This window comes from Crocodylus siamensis, chromosome 5 (assembly GCF_052110815.1).
Source record: "Crocodylus siamensis isolate JL-2025a chromosome 5, ASM5211081v1, whole genome shotgun sequence".
In the NCBI taxonomy this organism is placed as follows: Eukaryota; Metazoa; Chordata; order Crocodylia; family Crocodylidae; genus Crocodylus; species Crocodylus siamensis.
This window is the reverse complement of record NC_143399.1, coordinates 197,231,868-197,258,565: the sequence shown is the minus strand read 5'-3', so window position 1 is coordinate 197,258,565 and position 26,698 is coordinate 197,231,868. Positions and strand designations below refer to the sequence as shown.

The 26,698-nt window shown below is 40.6% G+C and overlaps 1 protein-coding gene across 2 annotated transcripts in view; it reads right to left on the bottom strand.

The window, feature by feature from the left end:
• Nucleotides 1-26,342, bottom strand: part of WDR48 (WD repeat domain 48) — a 33,933-nt gene extending 7,591 nt beyond the window's left edge. The window contains exons 1-15 of one of the 2 annotated variants that reach the window (XM_090047774.1): nucleotides 26,264-26,336; nucleotides 20,097-20,237; nucleotides 19,118-19,196; nucleotides 18,753-18,835; nucleotides 18,487-18,616; nucleotides 16,257-16,345; nucleotides 15,287-15,388; nucleotides 14,482-14,706; nucleotides 12,447-12,521; nucleotides 11,430-11,532; nucleotides 8,269-8,366; nucleotides 7,976-8,083; nucleotides 7,453-7,549; nucleotides 4,800-4,895; nucleotides 668-773 (exon numbers count right to left, since the gene is read on the bottom strand). In XM_090047774.1, coding sequence (XP_089903900.1) covers nucleotides 668-773; nucleotides 4,800-4,895; nucleotides 7,453-7,549; nucleotides 7,976-8,083; nucleotides 8,269-8,366; nucleotides 11,430-11,532; nucleotides 12,447-12,521; nucleotides 14,482-14,706; nucleotides 15,287-15,388; nucleotides 16,257-16,345; nucleotides 18,487-18,616; nucleotides 18,753-18,835; nucleotides 19,118-19,196; nucleotides 20,097-20,237; nucleotides 26,264-26,311 — 1,580 coding nt within the window. In that variant the 5' untranslated portion in view covers nucleotides 26,312-26,336. Of the gene's footprint in view, nucleotides 1-667; nucleotides 774-4,799; nucleotides 4,896-7,452; nucleotides 7,550-7,975; nucleotides 8,084-8,268; nucleotides 8,367-11,429; nucleotides 11,533-12,446; nucleotides 12,522-14,481; nucleotides 14,707-15,286; nucleotides 15,389-16,256; nucleotides 16,346-18,486; nucleotides 18,617-18,752; nucleotides 18,836-19,117; nucleotides 19,197-20,096; nucleotides 20,238-26,263 lie in introns of both variants that reach the window. The other variant, XM_090047775.1, reaches the window with a different exon arrangement.
• Between the last annotated feature and the right edge of the window lie 356 nt (nucleotides 26,343-26,698).

Here is a 26,698-nt window from a genome sequence, read left to right as displayed (position 1 = left end):
CGTGCACGCAGCTTTTATCAGTGACATTAAATTGGCCACATCAGCCAAAAAAGCCAACTGCCGATCACATTAATTTGCCTTTTATCAATGCTGTTATGACATGGACAGGAATGTTTTGTAACATCTCAATGCTGGGAATCTGTTCTACTTTGATTTCATCAGTACTAGTAGATGCCATCAGTGACATTTAACAGTAGAAAACGACAGGAAATATGTACAGGTACTGATTACCATCCAGATGGGGGTTGCTCAAGGAAGGTCACAGGACTGCCTCTGTGTTTCCTATCTGCCAAGGATAAGAATGTTCTGATAGACCAACTAATATGTTTCTAAGAGTGTTAAGCAATTACGCAGACCAGCAAGCATGGGTGGGGGGGGGAGGGGGGAGAAAGAAGCTAATGCCTGCAGCTCAATATTGCAGTCCTATAGCCCGTAATATTTGCCCATAATTAAGTACTGCTAGAGGAACTTAAAGGGGAAGAATTACACAGCTGTAGAATGAAACAGTCTTCAGGTTGCTATTAACTGGTTTACAGGAAGGGTGATGGGCAAGAGGTGCATTCTGAGCCATACATAATGCAGTGTCTTCCTAAGACCTCTGCTACAAATCAACTCAAACCACAAAGTGGATTGTTTAGCCATACTACAGCTTCTTAAACTTTGGTACCTGAACAAAGTGCGTCCTCCAGCTTCACCAAAAATAACTGGCGTATGTGGTGGCACCTGAAAGTATCCGTTTCCCTTCTGTACTCTATTCTCTTGCTCGCCATTTACTAAAGAAACACAACACACACAAAGATTATACACCTAGTTTTAAAACCAGGTACAGAATAAAGCAAGTTGGGTCTCTGCCTGCAGCAGCTGGTAAATTTCAAGCAAAGTCCACAAAAACCTTAGCCAAAACACTTGGTATATGCACAAAACAAGAAATGGATAAATACAGATTTCTTAAAAGCTAGAAATCCCAGTTCTTAGCAAATGTGTCAAGAGGAAAAGAAAGAATCAAAAATTCTTATTCATCTTTCAGATCCTAGTGTCTGATGTATAAACAGAATGAGGCCATAAGCTGAACACTGCCTTATGAATTTTCCTCCTATTTTTGCGAAACACAGATAAGTAAGTGTTTGATAAATAACTGAAAGAGCCACACTTTGGAATGACCAAGTAAAAGCATCATTCCATAATAGCCATTATTTGAAGGTCAAGGCTTTTCATATGAAAATACAATGCTACGCCTAAGCCCATTCTTTGCATGCTTACCTTATTTTACTACTCAAATAGCAAGAGGCACTGACAGAGTTTGGTCTTATCTTAAATTCGCTGCATTATAAAATTCTATTCATTATTGACCAGGTTGATGTTTGTGAACTACAGGGAAAAAAAGGATCCCAGTGACATGTAAAATGCAGAGTGCTGGATTACAGGAGTGCCAGCATCTGTTATTCTTTTGCTGGAAACCCCAACATTCAAAATGATTCACGTGCAAGGCATTTTGAAATGCGTGGTAAAATTCACTGACAAACAAGTATGCACAAGTGTCAAGGTGCAATGCCCTCCAAGCAAAACAGAGTCCAGGTGGCTTCTATAAAATCAACCAGTTATTGAGTTGAACATTATGTTCAATGCAGAAATTCACCAAACTTTTGAAAGGCATAGTAAATGGAGGAGCAGAGTTCAAAAGTGTTGTGACCAGACAGGTATAGAGCAGGCTAGTGCATACTCAAAAAGAAATTAAAGCACCCTGGAAATTAGAACAAAGGATTTTTAAATGGATTTAGAGATTTCTTTAGTAATTCAGGTAAACAACCGAGGATGAGAACAATAAACTGGATTTTTGGAGGCACTGCAAAGTTCTACTTAAAAAGTTACTGAAAATAAGACAAGGTTATGATGACGCTTCAACATTTAAAGTGAAAAAACTGAATGCTCAGAGCATTGAATTGGTAACTGAAAATCTTAAAGACTTAACTCAGAAAAGGAAGCATTTCACACACTCCTCTGAGTTTATTAGCTAATGCTGTTTGCAGGAACTGTTATATCATTTATACAGTATTGTGTGTATGGAAAGATCTTTGGCCAAATCCTATTTCACCTTACTGGAGTCCTGGAAAAACAAACAAACAAGCAAAACCCAGAAAAACTCCAAACAAACATTAAATGCATCTACATTAAAACAGCTTCATCTCAGCCTTAAGAGTGAGAAAAAGCAGTGAGGAGCACTCATCTTTTGAAGTAACAGTTTCCCAGGGACTCCAGCAAGGCGGAATAAAATCACGTAGACACAAACACATAACCCTCCATTTCTCAGTTATGTAAAATGTGATGCCAGACTTGTACCCTTCCTGTTTCCAGCTTCCAGATTAGTGTTTTCTGGAGTCACCATAATGGAAGTTGTGTGTGACGACACTGAAATACTTATCCTTATTTAGGGTTTTTCCCCCTGAGATTATATCATTAAAGTACTTTTTACAAAAATAGTAAGAACAGTATCCAGCCTGCCTACCGTGGTCTTGATGACCTCTCTTAACAACAGCACTAATCCAACAACTCCTTTGAGACTTTATTTTTCTCCCTAAATACTCTTCAGTATTTGCTTTGAAAAGTTTTTAACGCTTTTCAAGAAAAATTTAGAGTCCAACCCCTACAATCCTCATTCACCCAGGCAGTCTTCCTGACAAGGAACTATGCCCAAGAGTGAGAAATACAGCATCAGGGACCTGAAGTTCTGAGTCTGGTAGTTGCCATTCCTCACATTTCCTATCCCAAGACTTAAGCCATTAATACAGAGAACAGGTATAACAAAGGGAAATAAAGCAAGCTTCCCCAAAACAGTCTGCCCAAGTGCCATAACCCTATTTCGAAATTACACAAAGTATTAAAACAAACATGATCTTTGTTATTCCTGATAAAAATGCTAAAAGTTTAGCATGCTAAGAGTTTTGTAAGGCAGATGCTAGAGAAACTGAACTTAAACCAACTCTTTTTTTTACAAAAAACACTTAGCCACCAGCAGCTCTTGACCAATTCTGGCTTGACGTGGACTTGAATAGGTCACTTTGTGTACTTGTCCCAATCATTCACCAAGTTTGAATTACATGGTTTTAAACTTCCTACAAAGTCAGTCCATCTTGCCTATCCATCTTTATGCAATACGCTTCTAATATAGGGGTGAGCAATTATTTAGGCTCACAGGCCACACAGGAAGTTTTATGGAGCTGTTGCAGGCCATAGCAACATCTCACCAAAACTCTTTATGTGGGATGGGTCTGTGGGCAGGTGGGGAGCTGGTGTGGGCATGGGGCTGGAGCCTTGGATTAGCAGCTGCTCCAGGTCAGCAGCAGGTAGCAGCTTCAGTAGGGTTAGCTCAGCTGGGGCCCCCACTGCCATCAGCGTAGCCTCTGGTCCACCCTTCTACTCTGAGGAGGGGCTGGAGCTGCTGCCCAACTTCATGCCACTGCTGGCTTCAGCGACCTGGGTGCGGAGGCAGTAGCAGCCAAGCAAAAGCTCCTGCTAGGTGCTGGGAAAAAGCAGGACCTAGAGGCAGGCACAGTCACTTCTCCCTCACCACTGCCAAGGCCCTTCTTGCTGCAGCCACCTGGACCCTGCACTGAGGCTGCCCTGTGGCTCCTGCCTGCACTAGTGTGGGCTCAAGAGGACTGCAGCAAGAATAGCCCCAGCAATGGTGAGGGGGAGGTGGCTGCACCCGCTGCCAGGTCCCCTTTTCCCAGTGCCCAGCAGCAGCTTCTGCCTAGTCACTGCTGCTGCCTTTGCACCTGAGCAACAGGGTTGGGCAGCAGCTCCAGCCCCTCCATCTTCATGGCTGCCTGCTGCCGCTCATCATGGCTGGGGCAGGCAGGTCCACAGTGGGTGCTGCAAGGACCCTAACCTCATGCCTACCCATCTTGCTCTCAGACACCACTCCCCACTGGCCCACAGCCCCATCCCAGCTGCCTGGCTAAGCAACTTGCCTGCATAGGTCCCTCCCCTCGCAGATGGCACAAGGTGGACGGGTCCAGGCAGTGGGGCCAGTTCTAGCAATGGTGGCAGCCAGAAGGAGCCACCACCATCAGGGCTGCTGGAAATTGGAGCAGCTGCCAAACTGCTCCTGCCTTGCTGTGTGCCCAGGGGCAGTGGGACACACCACAGGCCAGACTGCACCTGGGCCAGGCAGAATCAAGGAACACATTGTGGGCCAGATAAAATCCTTCTACAAGCCACATCCTGCCTGTGGGGCATATTTTGCCCACGCATGTCCTATTAGCAACCCTGGCAATATGACTTTGTTTGTTTTTATTGCAGCTGAGGATTACTCCTGAAATGGCTTCAAAGATTTATACAGAGTTTTTTTTTCTTCCAACATCCATATAACTCTTTTGAACAATTATATTTTTGCTAATAGTATCTACAAGCAAATTAGTTGTTGTTCCCTTGACATTCTTCTTACATGACCAGTGACCTAAAAATCCATAACTGAATTACTGTTGTTTCCCAATACCATCTAGAGCTCACAGGATGTGCGCCCATTAAATGGATTTTTACTAGCATTTTTCCCCCCAAGGAATAGGATTTCTATAAATTGAAAATCAACTTAAAATCACTTTCCCTGTTTAGCAGTTCAAAAGATTTTGAACAGAATTATTTGCTAAACAACTGCTAAATGACATATTTCAATGTAAAGTTACATTCAAAGCTTATTGTAGATGTAGACATTGTTGCAAATACCATATGTATACCAAACCAGATATGAATGCCAAATGGGAGGTGGGGGGGATTCCAGCTGTGTACAAGAAAGTACTAACCATGATTTATTTCATTTTCCTCTTCATCCATTGGATTGATATGTGTTCTAGGCCAATATTCTAGAAGTGCTTGTAGTAAAAGTCCTCCAAGATTCACTATAAGATATTGTTATGCAAAAAAACAGAAGAATACGTAAAGTCACTGACATTTTAATACAGACAGGCTAAGGACAAAGGAGACACAGCAACTTTCTATATTTTCATTTCATAGTTAGTAGGGTTGGAAGGGACCTGAGCAGATCATCAAGTCCGAACCCCCTGCCATGGCAGGAAAGAGTACTGGGGTCAAACGACCCCAGCAAGGTGTACATCTAGCCTCCTCTTAAAGACCCCCAGGGTTGGAGCCAGCACCACTTCTCTTGGAAGTTGGTTCCAGATCCTAGCCGCCCTGACCGCGAAGTAGTGCCTTCTGATATCTAGCCTAAATCTACCCTCTGCCAGCTTGTGACCATTATTCCTGGTCACTCCTGGTAGTGCTCGGGGGAACAGGGACTTCCCCAGTGCCTGCTGTTCCCCCCTGACTAGTTTGTAACAGGCCACAAGATCCCCACCCCAGCCTTCTCTTTTGGAGGCTGAACAGGTTCAGGTCCCGTAGCCTCTCCTCATAGGGCCTGCCCTGTTGCCTCCTGATCATGTGGGTGGCCCTCCTCTGGACCCTCTCCAGGTTGTCCACATCCCTCCTGAAGTGCGGCGCCCAGAACTGGATGCAGTACTCCAGCTGCGGCCTGACCAGTGCTGCATCGAGGGGGAGGATCACCTCCTTGGGCCTGCTCGAGATGCATCTGTGGATGCATGACAAGGTGCGGTTGGCCTTCCCGACTGCATCCCCACACTGCCGACCCATGTTCATCTTGGCATCAATAACGACTCCAAGATCCTTTTCTGCCTCTGCACAGACGAGAAGGGAGTTCCCCAGCCTGTAGGTGTGGTGCTGGTTCTTCCTCCCCGGGTGCAGCACCTTGCACTTGTCAGTGTTGAAACCCAACCTGTTCTCATCTGCCCACCCCTGTAACCGGTCTAGATCTGATTGCAGCCTATTCCTTCCTTCTAACATGCCCACATCCCCCCACATCTTAGTGTCGATTGCGAATTTGAACAGGGTGCTTATTATCCCCTTGTCCAAGTTGCTGATGAAGATGTTGAACAGTGCGGGCCCGAGGACCAAGCTCTGGGGGACCCCACTGCCCACATCCCACCAGGTAGATTATAACAGCTCATATTTCTTATGCAATGCTTGAGTTAATTCAAGAAATACTGAGCATGCAAGAACTTCCTGTGGGCACAGAAGTCCACTCATATGGAGTCCCATGGAGTCAGATACTCCACACAATTTAGTTACTTAAGTCCAAGAGGGCAAACAGAAGCCACCTAGATAAGCCACTTTGGCTTCTTACACTTCCTAGGCAGTCTCAGAAACAGGGACCATAGTCCAAGACTCCCCCATTTGATGAAGTGCCCTTAACATTGGGCTACTGAGTTGGGTTCCCTCTTGGTTATTCTCTCTCTGACCCAATGAATATTGAATTCTTTTCTGCACAGTGGCTCAGCTTCAACAGTCGAGATTCTGGCCTGGTAAACAGGCACTATGCTGGGAAGTATGCAATGCTGAATGGGAACACCCTCAGACTAAGAAGGAAATTGAACCCTGATCTTTCTTAGGGAAGACTTCTCATGCAAACGATCACACCACCATCATACCCAGCAGGCACATTTACATGTTCATTAACGTGCCGTAGTTACTAGGCATTAAGTTTAGTACTTGTATAACCAAGCACTAAATCAATAAGCAGTAACTGACACTACTGTGCAGTAGCACCAGTGCATGGCTTTTTAGTAACGCTAACTGCACAGTAGCCTAATACTACCGCATAGTAGCATATTAGTACAGTTGTCGTCTTGCATGCTACTGTGTGGTTAGTGTCTCATGTAGATGCACCCAGTTTCTCTTCCTCCAGCTGTATCTTAAAAGGGAAGGTAGAGAGGAAGTGATCCAGTCTATATACAAAGGGATGACTTCAGTACCCAAGTATAGGCAGAGGTTTCAGATTGTGAGCTCTAGTGGGACATTAAATCTATCTAAGGGATGAATCAGGTTGTAAGGCAAGATTTTCTTCAGCATTTCCTGTTGGCCTGCCCAGCATCTTTCCACCTGATGTGCTGAGTAGTGTGAATTCCAATCCAAGGTACCCATTCTTCTGTTTGTGAAATACACTGTTAGGGCTTGACACCTAGGTTTTAGGCAAAGGAATACTCAGTGTCACCATCCCCAAGTCCCTTTGTGAATCTCTTCCTTACTTTTTTAGTTTTGCAGACAAAACAAACTAGTTTGCTATTTCAAAGTTTGAACTGTTTTCAGCTACTTTATGCTTCAGGCTTAAAGCCTAGCTTAGGTTTTTTGTCTAATAGTCCGCCTTCCAACAGTACTTTTTCACTGTCCTTGAAGGACTATGCCCAAAGGAAATAGACAAACCAAATGCAAAACTTGTTCTAAAAATCTCCCAAAGTATTTTCATTAGCAATTTACTTAGAGAATTTAGTTCCAAGAAAACTGGAAAAACCTAAGCAATCAGTTATGTTATCTATATTTGTAGCAGATGATGATTTCATAAGTCCTGGGATTTTGTTTTAGAAAAATATTTGATATTAAACTCACATTTTGGGTCAGATCCATCCGGACTGGTAAATCCAGCATCTTTTGCTGACACCCAAGCTGCAAAGCAGTCACTCTCATCTAAAGTAATTGTCAACATCTGTTGAGAAACACACACTAACTAAACATATTGCAGTATTCTGTATTAAGAAGGCTACAGACTTCTTTGTGCATCAGAAAAAACACTGTAGACTGCACCTACATAAGCCCTGCCAAGTTTGATTATGAGTGGGTTATCTACAGACATGATTTGCCAATGTATATTACACTGGAAATTGCTACACAACATTAAACTGACAATATTTCTTCAAAAGGAATCCTATAGCTCTTATCCAAAGTTGCAAAATCCCAAATTTACTAATATGCTGATCGAAATGTTTAATCTGATCACATAAACGCTGTTTTCTAAAATTATCACATAGAAAAGAAATATTGGAGTAAGCTTCACAAGCCTTCAGAATTGTATACAACTTGCATCCAGTCACAAAGATGACAGAAGGCCCATATTAAGAAACCCGAGTCTTACCCCAGTTTTTAAGTCTACTGAGAACCAGTTTGGCACATACACCATTTTAAATCTTTTTTTAATTTCTTCTTCAAAATCAACTTTCCCAAGGTCTTCAACTTTACATGCCTGAATAACAGAATATTGAAAAAAAACAAAACAAAATTTCTCAGTCACAAGATTCAGTTACATTTGCTCTTAAAAACTTTATATTTTCATTTTACAGAATTAATAAAAAACAATTCTCTCATATACTTACTTCTACACCACACTAAAAATCAAAAATTTTCACTTAATATATAATTTGCACATACCTTCAAAACATCCCAGTATGCCACATTATTATTTGTATCTTTGGTTAATATATGTCTCTTGTCATTAAGAATGTTGCACTGAATAATACTAGCACCTCCTGGCAAATATAAACAAGATAAAAGGTCAGTATTGCCATTTAAAATTTAATTAACAAAACACCCAATGCCATATGCAAACAAGACACATTACTACAAGGCTATGGCTATTATTTAGTTCTACCATTTTAGGATACCTGGATGTTGTATGGCTTTAAACCCATAACTATGGATAAAAGAATATTACACAAGAAGATACACAATTCACAGTCAGACTGTCCCACACCTCTCAGCTGAAGGCAGAGTACCAAAATATCCAGAACATGAGTCAAACAAGTTTACTGCAAAATTAAAATATATATATTATGACTTTGTTCAGTCTCAGATGCAGAATAAAAAACTTTTTTTTAAAATCAAACTCCTCTAGAGCCATCATGACCTGAATCTTTCAGCATACACTGAACATATGCATATCTATATGTATGAACAGTGTTTCCAATGATATCAAAGAGTGATTTTCCAAGACAGAAAGAAGTATAAATACTGAAATATGGCCTGACCCACAGCCCGCTTAAGTCTAGGGAAGTTTATTGACTTAAATAGTGTAGAAATTCATCTAAAACTCACTGAAGTTCTAGGCTTTCTACTGTTTTTCAGATGTTATTTAACATAGAAATATTCAATATCCAAAATGACTAATCGCACAGCTCTATTTCTTAAGTGAGGTCAGAGCTCTCATGTTGTCATCATCTTTCTATTTGTATAAGTTCTATTAGTACTATTTTAATAAAGTAGTAGCCTACTGGGTGAGACCACGTTCTACCCAGCTCAGTAGCCTGTCTCTGACTGTGACAAATATTGCATACTAGCCAACTGCCTATCAAGAATGATAGTGGGGAGGAGGGCGGGGCCCCATAGTGGCTTGCGTCCGGCCCCACTCCTCACATCTCCAACCTTCAGGGCTGAGCCACCCCTCCTCTGTCCACTCCATCATTAGCAAGAGGGGGTGGGGACAGAGGCCTGGGGCCAGGCTTGCTCCCCCTACCCTCGCCTCTACCACTTCAGGCCAGGGCTGCTCCCTCACCCCCACCCAGGGGGCCAGCAGGGACAGAGCCCAATGTCCAGCCTTAGCCTCCATTCCTCTCATCTGGTCCCATCTCACCCCCACTCAGGCCAGACCCTGTTCCTCTCCCCACCCTGTCACCACCACCAGTGTCAGCCTGGGCCCGCTGATCCTTCCCCCCATTGGGAGGAAGCAGTGTGGGAGAGAGAGAGGGAGCAAGGCCAGCAGCACTGACCTCAGCCCCCCCTTCCATATTTATTGCCTGCAGGGAGCAGGGCAGTCTTGACCTCACTCCCCACCATGCTGTGCCACCACACCTCCAGGAGCAAAGCAGGGGCTCCTCTGACATCACCCCTCTGTTCTATCCGCTCTGTTGCCACCACCTCCAGGGAGCTGTAGAGGGGGGAGGGGAGGAAGCTGGCCTCACCCCTCCCCCAGTCCCCATGCCACTGCCATCATGGCAGCACTCCACCACCTCCTGGCCAAATGCTGTATTTGCAATCTGATTGGTTGTTTCCATCAGCCAATCAGAGTGTGAATAAAGTATTATGGACAGACAGACAGACTATGGCTTTTATAATATTAGAATTTTAGGGAAAATACGAATAAAGCACATCTAGTATCAAGGAATAAAGAATTGTACCCCAGTTTCTCATTTGTCCCAGGCTAGCACACTGACCACTGGATTGTCCTTCATTATCATCATGGATTATCAGTGCTGGTGAATTAAAACTTAACTCAGAACAAAGCAACTCAGGAGAAAAAAAATGGCATCTCAAAGAGAAGGCCACTAAATCTCCCTATGATGACCCTCGCTTTTTCTCCAGAGTAAATTTATTATGGAATATGCTTTAAATAGTATTTTATGTTTTTATTCTTTCCATTAGTGGTTCACAGGTCATGCTGTGCTTTTTTATTTTGTAGATGTCTTTCACGTTAAGATAAATAGGGCCATGATCCAAAGACCCATTAAAATGATCAAAAGGTTCCCTTAGAAAACAATGGGCTTTAGATTGGGCACTGTGTTCCTCCACGTACACATTCAAATAACTTGGGAGAATTCTCCCAGGTTTGTTTTTATGGTAGAAAAGCTTACCCAGAGATGCCCAAATAGATATTTGAATGCCGAGCCCTTGAAGAGCAGAGACCTTGCAGTTCCAATGCTGTGTGCGCAGGGGTCTCCTAGCTACACATCTCAGCATGCTCTGCAGACTCCCTCAGTCTGCCCACAGATGGATGGCAGCAGTGTACATGGCAGCCCTGACTGGTTGACCCAGACTGCTTAGGGTCAGTCTATGCCTCCCTGCAGCACAGAGTGGGAATTCTGAAGGGGGGGGGGCGTTCTGCTTCATGCTTGGCTGGAACAGCAGAATTGAGCGAGTGACACTCCCCAGGAAATGAGAGATAGAAGCAAAACACCCTGGAAAGCTAGGGTGCTTTACTGTGGCTTTTCTCAGAAGAGAACATATATATAGACTAGGATTGGCAAGCTGGTCAACTGACCAGTCCATTAACTGCATATTTTTGACTGGTGAAAGATAACATGGTAATTTTACAAAAATCCTACATCTTGTTTGATAGGTTTCTTAACAGAAATATGATTTTTTTAAAATCGTTTTTGACACAGTTCTTAAAAGGAAAATTTGTACTTTTTCTGCGTATTATTTGAACCTATTGGCAAATTTTTATATTTGTTTTGTTGTTGTTGTTGTTGTTGTTTTTTAAAAAACACAATTCCGACTGATTTGACTCCTCAATTGACTGAACTATTTGACCCCTCAAATACCCAACCCTAATACAGACATTTGCTCTCAAAAGAAACTGTCCTGGGAGGAATTTAACCCAGGAATTTTCCAAGTTAATTTTTTTCCTAAAGCAGCCATTTTTGCTTGGGGAGAAAAATCCTGAACATCTGTGCACTTGCTGCTTTCCCAGGAGAAACTACAACACTACAGAGAAAAACTAAATGTTTGTACATGGTGCTACCCTGCTCACCTGGATTTTTTGCTAATAATTTTTTTTAATATGTTCTGGAAAAAGAAAAAAAAATCACTGGATTTACCTTTTATAACTTGGTCAGGCTGTGTACAAAGGGGAGTTATAGGATTTGTACAATCATTATCATAATCTCCAGAGGCTCTAAAGTTATGAATTCCCTTCAAAGTCTAAAAAGAGAGAGAAGCAAATTACCATAATGTTCAGAGATGACAGCTCAGTGTATAACTTTTAATGGAAAGCAGTTGTTAGTTCAAAAAAGTAAGAAATTTTGCGGTTTTCCTGCAGTAGACTAAAGACTTTCTTAGAGAAGGGCAAGTAGTTAGCAAGGACAGTCCGTATTCAGTGCTTAATATTTATTACTGAACTCTAACACTAGCATTATACTTTTTTTTTTTTTAAAATTACATAGGGTGTGTCTACACATACACGTCTAATGTGCATTGGCCCAATTTAAGGCACATTAAGGGAGCATATCTACACTTGTGCACCCTTAATGCACCTTAAAAATGGCAGACAAGGTTCTTTGGCTAAATCAGATACATTTTATTTTAGTTGGTCTAAGAAAATATAATTGGATTTACCCATAGAACCTTGTCTGCCTACGTCCTTAGACCAACACAACAACTACAAGCTGTGCCCCTTTAAAATGGCAATTTTAGGCTATTAGAGCCTAAATGTAATACCTGGAGCTATTAAATTTATGCACAAATAACAGTCGCATTAGTGAACATGTAGATACACTAATGGGCATTACTGCGGTGTGCATCTATTGAGCTGGAGCTAACTTGAGTCCTAAGTCGGTCCACACACTTGTGTTAATGCACCTTAGCACGTACACATATAAAGGCGATTTTAAGCATGCCTCTACAAGTATTGGGCTAATATGCATTAAATTTAGGCACATGTAAAAGCACATGCGGAAACACCCAACATTTCATAAATAGGAAAGAGACGTTATAGTTCACCACGCCTCTACCAGAAACAGCACAACAGTCCCCAAAGCTGAGGCACCAGAGAGAAACCAATACGTAACTCAATTTTAGTCCTATAACTGACAGTAGGAGTTTGCTAAATTACTTACCCACTTATTCACAGAAGATTTCGTTGTTGCAACCCAAAGGGCTGGTGGAGGATCAGCTGATCTATCAAGTTCCATCTAAATAATTAGACAAGAAAACATTTTCACATACCAAGTTTAACTATGATCTCTTCAAAAATGTTTTGCTTTCTAGTAGCCTACAACCATTACTGGATTGACTCCAGAAACAAAAACTGCTTACTGAAGACTTGCAAGATTCAATACAGTAGACAGTTAAGTTACAAGTTCTAATCCAGTAAGTGCTCAACCGCAATTTTTAGTTTTACTGTAAATCCCATAGTAGCAATAAGTATTTCAGATCTCCAAAATTTCAGGTGTCAGTATTTAAAAGGCAGCAGTAGCAAATACTGAATTCTTTAAAAGTATATCAGCTGTTGGGCTCTCATTTTAAAACATTTTAAATATTATAGTATTTAATATTTGGCAGCAAAACCATCTTTAAAAGATTTAATTAAAACAGCTCAGTACTACTAAAACACAGAATATTAATCTAACTTCTGAAAAATCCATCTCGCTGCTACAGCAAAGAATCACTCTATTTAAAACTTCAGGAGAATATTTTCATTCCAACTATAGAGTGGTTACCTATAATTTTATATTTTAAATTTGAGTTGATATTTTCCAGGAGCTGTATTTAAAAAACAAAACAAGTGCTTAGGATACATTTTAAACATGCTAAGCCAGTATCATACACATCTTAGAAAGACCAGGCTGTTCATGTAATTTTTATTTTTTATTTTTTTAAAGGCAGGGGAAAGGAGAGTGTTAGAAGAGACTTTAAACAAGGAAACTCAAGAATAAGTGGTAAACATTTTCCCCTATGACCTTAGAAACACTGGTTTGATTCTTAAACGTATTAAAATAGGGATAATTAAATACTCTAATTGACTGCAGAAGTTACATAAACGTTCTATTTGCTCTAACCTCATCACCAGAAGCAAACTCTCTCAGGCCCAGAACGCACGAAATGGACCCAGACCATACCATGACAAGGAATGCAAAACCTGCCAACACATCTCCACCACCCCCACAATCACTACACCCCACAGAGCCATCAGCATTCCTGGATCTTACAGCTGCACCTCCAGAAATGTATTTTCCATCAGGGCATTTGGTACATTGGATGAGATACATTACATAGGAGAGACCAAACAACAACTGCACACCAGAACGAATGCACACCGGAAATCTATCAAAGACAGGAATACCCAATGACTTGTGGGGGCACATTTCTCACAAGAAAACCACTCTCTCTCCAACCTCTCAATCCTAATCCTCAAAGGAAACTTACACAACACTTCCCAGAGACGAGCCTATGAACTCCACTTCATCTGCCTCCTGGATACTAAACATCATCATGGACTGAATATAGACACTGGATTTATGACACATCATACCTGGGGAGTCGGATGTCAGGCAGGTTCTCTCTCTACTATTCTTCCCCCTTCTCTCTTCTCCCCCCCCCAGTCTGTGGCTCACCCATTGACTCCTCAATCTACATTTTCACTGACTGCCTGTCTTGTGTGCAGACCAGACCAGCCTCTGGCTGCTTTACTTTTCCTTCCATCCAGGAAAAGCACACACCAACTGCAGAAGCTTCCTTAGTCTAATGAAGGGTTTTTGAACCCGAAAGCTTGCTTAATAATGGTTTTCCAGCTATTTAAGTTGGTCTAATAAAAGATATCAGATTTACCCACAGAACCTTGTCTTCCTGCCTATTTGCTCTACGGTATTATTTTAATAATTTAAATAAAAGACATGCATTGTTCATTTTTCTCCAGCCAACAAAAGCCTTCTTCACATGAATCTGAGGAGAAGGAAGTTATATTATTTTAAAAGTACGCTTACAAATACGTGCATTACATAACACACTGGCTCCAAAACACCTGAAATAGAACAAAGGCTGGAACTCCTTTGACTATTATAAGCAGATGGAATTTAATGTCAGTTCATGCCAATTAGCCAAAAGCATCTACAAAAGATCAAGCTTGTAGCAAACTTAAGTAAATCTAGATACCTTAAGAACTGGGGCTTTTTCTTCACAGATGAGCACACGGATATCAGGATTTCGTAGATCTGTACAATAAATCTTCCTGTCTCTTCCTCCTGAATAAACATGAGTGAAGGCTTCATTAACCTGCAGGGCCCAAACACCTTCATCATGGACTCGATATGTGGCTATACACCTCTGCTGCCCAAGGGACCATAGACGAATAGTTCCATCAGAACTGCCTGAAAGACACTGAGCAACAAACATTGTTTTTAAACAAATGCCATCAGTATGTATCAAGAAAAGAGCTTCTGTTTTGTTTTTAATGCTTTCAAATACTTAAGTATTTTTCCTTTAAGACAGTATTAAATAATTACAGGGTCCATGTCTAGTAATATTTTTTTTGTGACACACGTTATGTCAAGGAGAGAGAAGGAGATAACCCAATATTAATTTGGTTTTCTGCCTGCCTGTCCATCCCCCTCCAGTAGACAATTAAAGCTATATTTGTCCCCTTTTATTTTTAGAATAAGTCCTCAGCTACAGTTACAAATACAAATTTCTTTTAACAATATACTTATTGCAATTTCTTAGTTGTGTCAGAGATGTGTATTAAAAGTAATGGGATAAATACATTTTATGTAGCATACATTTTATGTATTTATAGTTTAAAATTTGTAGGCTAGAACAGATTTTAAAAAAGTAAATTACCTTTAATTCTACAATCTATAGTGTAAGATGTGGGAAGGAAAAAATACTGAAAGATTAAGAATAACTGCTAAAGGAGCTGAGAAGTCTTCATTAAGGGTACTTATGTTTCAAATATACATACCTGTGTGCCATCTCTGTTCAACAACAATGCTTTTACATTGTCTGTGTGCCCTTTAAGTTTCATTAGCTTTGCACAAGTCCTTGGATCCCAAACCCTTAAAACCTATAACAACAGACATAAAGTAACTGTACTGGTTTCATTCTTTTCAGACACCTTGCTTACACTCGTGCAACTCTTGAAGAATCACCAAAGCATTTCTTCCACAAATTAAAAATAAGCATGTAAAGCACATGATTAAGACAAAAGATTGAGTTACATTTTATGCATTTCAGGCAAGTCATGGGGGGGTCAGGAAGGAATTTCACCAACCTAAATGTTAACGTGGCAATTACTTTTTTTCCCCTCCTGTTCCTATGAAGCATGAAAGATTAGCTCAGGCTAAGGATGGAATACTCAGGAAGGTGAGCTGGTGCTCTTAGGTGGTTGTGAGATCCCTCTCAGATGCCCTGTTCACATGCTCAGGGTCAATAAAAGCACCAGATTTTGGAGTTGGAAAGGTCGTACTGGCAGGGTACTTGGGGAGTTTTGCCTCCCTCCACAGAATGAAGTAGAATTCACTTCATGGTATCAGCTGGACATCTTTCACTCAGTTTCATAGCACTGCAGGACCTCATCCCTATTTAATAGTAGGCCAAATATTTCAAACTTAAAATCTGTGCCACCCAAAAGTTTCATATATGAGATTTGATAAAAAACTTAACAGCTTGCAATATACAAGAGGATTAAGCCAGATGATCTTAACAGTCTCTTCTGGCTTTAATTTCTTTGCAGCTACCAAATCTATTCCTAAATTTTGTTAAATTCACACCAACATGTGACTTTCTAGTAAACATATTTAGGGCAGCCATTTGTACTTTCTTGGAATCACAAACACATTCAAAACTAGTTTAAAACATAGTGTGCAAAGAAAAACAACAATAAGTTAATTAAGGCTGGAGGTGGGGGAAAAAGTGTATCCAGTTCTGCCTACCTTTTCAGTGGACCCTGATACAATTACTGTTCCCATCTGATTCATTGCAAGACTGTAGATAGAGTCTTTGTTCCCACTCAGGGAAGAAGCTATCACAAAATAAAATAACTATCAATATTACTTCATTCACTTGTCCATTTGATAGAATAACTATAATATTTCCATGTGTGCCGTAAAAACCCAAAGCAAGTTTTGATTCAATAGAATCATCCTATATGAAAGGAACAGCCCCTACCCTGAGCAAACAGGATTGCTTCCAATAGAGAAATAATTTAGTTACCACATTGCCAATGGAAAAAGGAAACAACTTTTCAATTCCTAATGTGTAGTTCTGTAAGAAGCAAATGTCTACTCAGAGGCATATCAATCTACCATCCTTTACACTTATAGCCAATTTAAAAAATTTAACAACTGACGAAAGCACAGAGAAGGCAGTGCCAGACCTGAAAGCAAGCATATTGAAAAAAACAAACAAACAAAAAAAACCCAAATACATAGTAGATATTTCTACCAACTATGTAAATTCCTCAAACAGGTTGCTAAACCACTGGTTGCAACACAATAGCATATTCTCATTTGGCTTAGTTTCAGCATCCTCAGTCACCCAGCATTATCATCATGTGAAGTTTAAACTTTTGGGCTAAGCCTTTGTCTCTTATAGCGAAGATGAGGTATCTCGGACTTGTTATTTAGAAACCAGTGCAAGATCTCCAAAAAGGGGTCCACATGAAACCTTTAACACAGAATTTCTCTCATCCTTTTTGAAGATTATATTAGTCTAAAGGCTCGACAAGATATTAGTTAGCAGGTGTCCTTATCTTGTCGAGCCTGCCACACACTTGCAGTAGCTATTTTCACATTGATATTAAAAGTGAGAGTGTTCATTTCTTTCCAGTTAGTCCAATATCACTATTACAATTTAACAAGCTCATTTTGACCAAAACTACACAAAAGCCTTATATGTTTCCTTATGAACCAAATCAGCAAATGTCTCCAACCACCGTTCCCAGTCACCCCCTACTACAAAATGATATACCCATAATTATCAAAAAAGAACAGGAAACAAAAGAACTCTTAACCATTTTGATATCACCAGGCTTTCAGGGATGATTGGTGAGAATGCCAACAAAAGTAGTCTGAGGAAATCAACAAGATATCCACTCCAGGTGAGTGCTAGAGTTTTAGGCATTCTTCATCTTTCAAGAAACAGATGCACCTGAAAAACTATTGATGCTGCTATACTACATCTATTCCAAGCACACACACACACTTTAAAACAAGGTTGAAAAATCCACTCACCAGGGCTGAGCAGGAAGATCTTTAACAAGTACCTAAATCAAATTTCTGCATTTTTAAACTGTTTCTAGCCCTTGTGATTGATAGAACAACTTTCCTATATGAACTGAATGCAAGCCAAGGTGAACATGGACTTTGACTGCATGTCAGTAACTTCAGTGCCTCTTGTTACAGCTTCATCAAGCAAGAGCATAACAGTAAAATTAACAAGATTTACCCTGTTGTTATTCAAAAGCTAGGAGCTGTGAGAGCAATAATTCCAACACTGGATGGAAAAGCAAAGGCAAAACAGTTTTAATTTTTTGTTGTGAGGCTGTACTGTATACACTGTTACATCAGAGATTCCTACTAAACAGAACCTGATATTAAAAAGATCCTCCCAAGAAGGGCGCATTAACCATGGTTTTCCCTGCAGCTTTCTTTACACTATGGCAATACTACAGACCTCACTCAAGTCTGCTGTTACCTGGCACCTGCTCCCAACTTTGATATCTATATCTGTTCACTAGCTTTAGTTCTTCTAACAAATACATACCTGCTTTGAAGCCGAATCATATTTTTGTGGCTTCAGTGTAAAACTCACAAGACAGGAACTACAGTATACAGAAAATTCACTAATATCTTAAGGAGAAAATGTGTTAGTTGAAGAGCCAACAACTGTTGCAGTTAAAGCTCTAGTAAGTCTAGATGAAACAGACTCATTACACTGAAGGTGATAATGTTCAAAGAGATTTCCCCGCCTTTCTAGATTCCATAATTATGAGTTAATATTGTCAGCTATTATACACTTCAGTGGAGACCAAGGAATACTTTTAGTAATGACAATTACTTGTGTATTTTTATTTACATGCAAAAACTAGCATCTGCTATCCTAAAATAACCTAACTGAAATGTTAATTGATGCACTGAATTTTAATATTTTCTATGTACCTACTTGTGACAGTGTTGTTTGAGGCAGTCAGTGCTGTTAGAGTATTTACGTCCCAGAGAAATATTTGTCTGTCCAGCCCGGCAGATGCTACCAGTTCTTTATCTTTTGCATATGCTAAGGCTTTCACATAATCCTACAATAAAATGGGTACAGCAACATGACAAGGAACAGGCAAATACCGTTAGTATGAAGTCCGCATCTTAATGTTTAAACAATAGCTTTTAAAATAACAATGATCATTTATACTAATGATAATTAATGTTTTTTACCTTGTGTGTCCTAAGTGTTGACATACAAAATCCCTTGTGTGCATTCCACACTTTAACAGTAGTATCAGAAGATGCAGATATCACTACAGAAAAAGAACAAAGAAATTAATAATTATTACAGAAAGTGTGAAGTCAATACTCTTTGTTTCTGTTAAAAATGAAGGTAAATACAACTTTTTAAAATGTCCATTAAACATCTGTTGCAACTTTGGTAACATAAGCAAATAATACAGAGACTTTTAAAAACAGAATTAGAAAACAAGGAAAATGGTATTCAAGCTGCAGCAATTAAAGCAACAATTTCTGAATGCCATATTTTTCCATTTCATACATTTAAATATGGTACCAAGTAAAAAACTACTTACATGTTTTACCATTGCAACAGAGTACAATATCGTTTACCCAATCTGTGTGATGTTCCATAGATGCTATATAAGGGTCTTGCTGAAATTAAAAAATAAATTTGTATGAGGTCCCTTCAATATTTGAAAAGACTAACTCAGTTCTTGGATCCATTTGTGACACTCCTCTACTTCTGTATGATCAGTAGTTACTTCACATAGTCCTACTGAAATCAAAACTATACATACGCATCTATCAAGCAATGTGGGAAAGGAGTCACAATCTTTAAGAGAACACCTAAAAATGTAAAACACATATGTGGAATAGAAGCTACATTAGACTTGGTCTCAAATCCAGTAACACCAGCTTACAGTATTTGTTTTTGCAGGCATAAAAGCACCAATTAACCAAATGCAGTGTTCCCAAACAAAGGATCCTGCAATCTATAATGTAGTAAGGTTTGAGCCAAGGTGGCAAACCAGCTTGGAAGATAAGACCCAAAAAAGAACAAATAACAGTCAAGTAAAATACCACCACCTGCTTTGGGAAAGAAAGAGAAAAACCATAAGGAAGTGAACAGGAAAAAAAGAGAGAAATGGATGATAGTATATTTACAATGTAAAAAGTATAATAAATTAGGCTTAACAGTGGTAAACCATTAAATAAGTTCCAGATGCTCCAAGAAGTACACTGAGAACAAACCAACTGATAATACAATCTGTGAGCCATTCAAACTCACAGTATTTGTTATCCACTCTTTTTGTCCTTTCAAGTTTGACTATAAATTCTTACAAGTACAGACCATGACTTGCCTGCAAAGAGCCATGCACTTTTTGTTACAGCATAAATATTAAGGTCAGCTACAAACCCTTAGCAAGGTAACCAAGATTCACTATTTCAACCACAGATGCCAGAGTTCGTCATGAGTGTGTTAATGTAAAAACTTTTTATTAAGAAAAGAAAAAGAGAAAGAAAAGAAAGAGGAATATTTTCCTGACTTACCTTGTGCTGATTGACACTCCATATCCTTATAATAGAGTCTCGGCCTGCTGTGAAGAGCCTGTTTAATGCTGGATCAAGTTGGAGTGCATTCACCCCATTTCGATTGTACTTCTCCACCTCATCTCTAATCACATAGGAGACCTGAAATACATTTATACAAATTCAGATTTATAAATTTATAATTTATAATTTACAAATCAGAAATATAATACATTTATACAAATCAGTATAGTATTAATATTTTTGGTCTTCACAAAAAAGCAGCTTTGGGAACTATTTCATTTTTCAATTTTCTACTTAAAGGTCTCAAAGATCTTTACAAGCATTAAAGAATATAATCTCAACACCCCTCACATTGCAACAAGCCTCATTCCCAATTTACAAGAAGAATAACTGAGGTATACAGAGGATAAGAGACTTGCACATCATCATGAATGATTACTGAAGACCTCAGAACAAAACCAAAAGAATGGTCCAGTGACTAGAGAACTTGCCCAGACCATGGGAGACCTGGAGTTAATTCCATATTGTCACTAATAAACTGGGTGACCCTGTGGTATTCATTTAGGTTAAGTGACCCAGCTCTCCCGTTTCCCCAAGAATAGAGATGTATGCGCATTAAAAAAAACTGTGAAGCCCTCAAATGATGGAGATCATAATTACTCAGGCCATAAGTAGTGAGAATTCATATCTCCTTATTTTAGTCCTTTGCTTCAACTGGGATATCATTTGAAATCCATTTTGTTTTGGAAAAAAATATCTGCTAATGCTACAAGGAAGTCATAAAAATCACTATGCCTAGAAAACTAGAGAAAGTTTATTGGTCATGGAAAAAATACCTAAGTGGTCTTGAACCAGAGAGCATAAAAAATGTTCATTCCCTGTATTACAATGGCTTCAAGACACCATCTATCCTGATGACAGGCTCAGTGTACAAAGCTGCATATCTAGTAAAGATAATTAGTGCCAAATTCCTAAGTGGGAGAATCCTGGGTGAAACAAAGGAAAGTAGGGAGGATGTTAACTAGAGGCTCTTTCTGCTCCTCCCAGCAGTAAAGGCGAGGTACTGTTTGTAAGGAAAAATCTCATATCCTGACCCCTAGTACAAAAACACTGCCACTGCTCTACAGGACAGGATTTGAGCATGAATACTCATAACCACCCATCCCTTGTTCTCCTCGACAACACCCATGCTTCTCCACCGCTTTCTTAAATCTCTTCCTTACACTTTCTACTTGCCCTAATACTTCAAAACCCTTGCCTGCCCACCCAACACTTCTGTTTACCAGCTGCCCTCTCCTTCTCAGTTTCCACTCTTTAGACCCTGATGCTCAATACATGCCGGTTCTCCCTCCCAGGCAACCCATTCCCATTAAGAGCAGCCTCTTTCCTACGGCTATCCAGGTCCCCATATCTATGCTGCTTGCCACAGTCCTTCTCATCCTCCTGAGACCTGGACCCATCTTCTTACCCACATTTTCCACTGTCCTGCCATGTTCTGTTACTATCGAAGTGATGTAGTCATGACAGTCCAAGAAACATGCAAGAAGCAAGGATTTTTTGTTGATTAGCTTTTACCAGATCAACTGCATGGCTGAAAGGACTTAGACAGGCTTTCAGACACCACAGTACCCTTCCTTAAGTCTTAGCAGTAATGAAGAGAGAAACTTGTCTATCCCAACCAAGCAGTCGGTCCAATAAATAGATAATGGCCCACAAAAATCCTTGCCTAGTCATCTGACATTTATAGCTATATAATATATTTTATTAGCCATCTAATATATTGTTATAGTTTTCTCTCTTGTGACTCAAGTCAACATATTAAAACACAAGATGTTGGGTACTGCAAATTAAGATGCAAAGTGTATTGTTTGGGGGCAAGAGAGAGGAAAGTATGAGATGTTTCTAGCAACATAGTAAACTATTATAATAGACAGGAGCTGTAACATTAAAAGACTGTATTTAGGTACAATTATTTCTGTAATATAGATTAATACTGTGCTACTGCTCAGCAATGCTTGATCAATGTCTCTGCATTGTTAGGACCTGCGCCAAACTGGATGAGCAAAAGAACATGCTCCAAAAACAAAAAACTTAAATCTACCATAACATTACAAAGCACTAACAAGCAAAACATGGTTTTTAAAATATTCCGATTCAGCCCAAGAAAACATGTAACCTTTCTTAAAAACTAGGGCAAGCATAATTCACACAGCTAGTTACAAGGTACCAGGCACTGCTAGATCAAACCAGATGAGTACAATCACTGGGGAGAAAGTCTCTTCCTGTGGCATACTGCCATAGCGAAGATCAGCAGAGACGCCCAAGCTGCAGCTCCCTGGATATAAGTGAGAAAGAGCTGCTGGCAGGATGTTTTTTTGTGATGTGTCCTTGATTTTCAAGCTCCCTACACCTCACTGTATGGCACAGCGAGTGCCCAGATTTGTTAGTCTTTCAAGTCCACTGCAAAGCTGTCATTTTCTCCCATGTCTTCCCTAAAGCTATGAAAGAGGGCAGAGTCAATATAGAGATATTTATAAGCAATCTTTTGCTTATTGTAATATTCCGATTTTTAATTTTAGGACAGGTACCAAAAAACCCCAGTGGGTCAATAATTGTAGTTTAAAAATTAAAATGAGCAAATAAATGACCTCTCTTCATAGAAAGATTCAAAAATCTTGGGTGGGAGAAAAAGAAAAATGGTCGTTTTTTAATAGAACTGATACTAAATTGGCACTTGGCTGATTTAGACTAGACATAGGGAAGAAAACTTCTTTACAGCCCAAGTGTCCACCATTAATAGGGGGTCTGGAACAGACTCCCTCCCACTGCTGGTGCTACCACCTACTCTGGACTCATTCAGATGGTGTTTGGATGCTTATCTTGAGAGGGTCATTTGACCCCAGGTAGCTTCCTGCCTATGGCAGGGGGGCAGGACTCAATCTTGCGAGGTCCCTTCCAGTCCCTAATGTCTATGAATTTGGTGAGTCAAGTACAGAAGGTTACATATTTCTGTATGTTTTCCAGTCAGACCCACATAACAGATGCCAAACTACTTTCCAGCATAACAGATAAAGCAATTGCTGTCTATTAAGCTAATTTTAGCTGGTCCAACTGGTAGCAAAAACTCCCATAAAGGTAGGCATTGCTATTGCCAGTAAAGTTTATCCAGTCCTGTTTGAAAAAAAGATATACCAGCAAACAAACATTTATGATCTCAATGCAAGCCTTTTGCCAGCTCAATATACTACTTAAGTGCAAACTCACTGGGGCATAGGGAGAAGGGGAGAGGAGTCAGAGGAGGAAACAATCAAAAACACTAGGCACTTACCTGGAATATGCACTTATTCTCATTTAATGCAAAAAGCACTTATTAAGTACACACCACTATCAGTTTTGGAGCTGCTAGTGCCACAGAACATTGTTAGTGCTATGGAGGTAAGAAACATAGTTACAACACCATTAATGCTGTATTAGCAGCCCCAGAATTGATTAGAGCCCCTCAATTTCAAGGCTTCTAACAACCACCCTTTGACAGTTGCTTCTCCTCTATTGCCTCTCATGCAATTCAAGAAATACAACAGATTACAAAGTAGACAGTTACAATTAGGATGCTGTTAGCCAGAGCACAATTACATTACAAATTAGACAGCCAGGCTGAAAGATGCTATGCACTAAAGCACTTTATGCACTTAATAGTAATTATCTGCATAAGTGCTATTACAATGCAAGCAACCGGCAACAAATTGAGACTGGCATCGTGTTATGCAATTAAGTTAATTATGCACTTATTTGATATATACCTTAGTGGAGTAGGCTGCACAGAAATGTTAGCATAATACCCTTCCCAACACTACTATAATTGCAATGGAGACCTGGCCTTGCCACAGTAATTTCCACATGTGGATTTAGTTTAACACCACTGAAGCCTAGGGGAGTATTATTCCCATTTCACAGAAAAGAAAATGTAAGTGAAGAGGAAAATTACTTGATTGGGGTAAAAAAGCCAAAGCTAAACAACAACAGCAACAAACCTATAGAACATCTTGGGAAAAGAATCCAGCTCCCCTGGTCACTAGTTCAGCACTTAACTACAAGATGATCTTTTCACCTAACAAAGGGAAAATTAGAAAAGGAATTCTGTGGCACACCAAATACATAGTCTTTATTTCTTAAATGTATCTAAAGAGTAAAATTAAGATTTAAAACAATAATTGGTTGCGATTTCTTTTTTTTTTTTTTTTAAAGAAAAGGCAAAATATTCATCAACACCTTGTCAGTAATAACAGTTACTTGTGACCATCACCAACAAGTAATTCTACTACTGTTGCCAAGATCAAGAGAGATCATAAATTTCATGCTCCTGGAATATTAGAGCACAGGATTTCAAGCAGTTATTCCTATCTCACAGATGAGAGCTGTACAATGTTTATAATTATGAAGCACACTGAATACATTTTCACTTAAAATGGGTTATGACAGTTTCCTATTAAGAGAAGGAGAAAGTTATGTTCCCAGATATAAAGTGAATGCTTAATATTTTTCCCTTCTGATATTTTTTGTACTACATAATTATGTTTGGTAAAAAGCCATATAGTTAAGAGCGGGGAGGAAGGGAGGGAAGAAGGAACAAAGAAGATAAATAAAATGTCTGTGCTGATAAGTGTACTTGAGATACTTCAAGTGAACACCATTTCTATTACTAAGAAAACTAGGTAAACCAGGGGTCTGCAAATAGAAATGAACTAATTCTTAATGGATAAAGTGTATCATGAGCATCTCTCTTCTTATTCCCAACTATGGACTCTACACACAGATTGGAGACCTAATAACTTTCCTGTGATAAGCGTGAAAACTACTTGTACAGGAAGTATTTAACATGTCTTTAGCTTCTTGTTATGCAAAGACCAATGCCAAGATCCTGTAAATGATAAGTAGGTGCTTCATAACCCATAATAGTGGAAACAACAAATCAAGAACTAATATAGACATAAAGCCATGTGTCCAGACCCATGCTGAAGACCTTGTTCGAGAAACAACACCAAGATACTTCGTCAGAATCTATTTGTTGGCTATCACATGTAATGTTTTATGAGAACAGCCAGCCAGAAACAAACAGAAATAGTTTAACACATAAGTTGCATGGTTCAAAAACTCAAAGGGAGAGGACAGAAGACTGGTTTGTATGAAATCTCTGCTAAAGAGGGTGCATGAGAAACAAGCCCATAAGTAAAAGCATCTTAAAATTGAAGAAGTCAAGGGGTAGAGGTGGAAATCAATGAAGGGGATAATGGAAATCATTCAGAAAACCACATGCAGGTTTCCCTTGCTTTATGTTATGCACCATTTTCCAGGAACACGTGTACAACTTGAATTCGCACAGTGAAAATGCACTTTACAATGCAACGACCAGGGATACGATCCAACACCTCGATTGTGTTGACCCCCCCCGACCCACTCCTACCACTTTTGCAAGATAATTTGGGTAGTCGCCAACAGCAAACAAACTACACACACAAGCACCCAGGGGGAAGGGGGGGTGGCACACGTTACCATGATGGGGACGGCAACCACAGAAACACGCGCCACCATCAACAAGAGAGGAGTACCAATCTGATCCTCATGGGAGACTATTTCGGTGTGCATCGCTCGTACAAAGCAGAGCACTGCGGGCGTCCCCCACACCGGTCGCTAAGAGCAGACTGGCCTCACGTAGAGCAAAGTTCTGGTATAAAAATGGGTCATCGCCCAGAAGCAAATTCGCACTGATGAAACCCGCACAAGACTTTAGGTCCAGTGCAACGAGGCTAAGCGAGCATCCTAAGGGGAAAGGCGCCACTACCCAGGACAATTTGCTGCCAAACTACCCCACAACCCCGGTGAGATGGCCACTATATCTGCCACCCTGCTACAGACACACGCGCACATCACGGACTATGCAACGAGAAGGCTTCGCGCCGTTATCGCCCCAGCGGCCACGAGCCCCAGGCAGCCGTTAGCACAGGCAGGGCGGGGCCCCGGGCACGTGCGAGGGGGTCCACGGCGGCAGTCGGTGACGGCTGGGGGAGGGGCTCTCCCTCTTCTCCCTCACAAAAGCTCAGAGCCCACCCCCCTAGTCTAGTCCAGTCCAGTCCAGTCCAGTCCGGCCCCGCCGGCTCCCGCCTTACCTGCACTTTCCGCCGCCCCGCCGTGTTCTGCCTGTGATGCGCCGCCATCTTGCATGTTGACACTCTGAGGTCATTTCCGAGCAGAGCCCGGAAGTCCCGCCCCACCTCCTTCCACCGCCCGCCGCCGTTCGTGGTTGCTAGGGGAGCGGTGGGGAAAGGGCGGGATCGGGGGCTGTTTCCCGCGTGTGCTGGGGGGCGGGGTTATGTCCCTTTCTCCAGTCAATCCGCGCCATTGTGGGTGCTGGAAGTTCCCTTCTTTGGCTCTTCAGGGCAGTGTGTCTCCCTCCTTCCCCTTGCGGAAAGCAGCAGGGCGGCTCCGAGCTGCGGGGGTGTAGCTGTGTCCACGTCAGGACAGGGGCAGATGCGTCTTTTGGGGGAAATTTGGTAACTTTGATGAGGCTAACTCCCATAGCTGGAAAAATTCTTCGTAGTGAG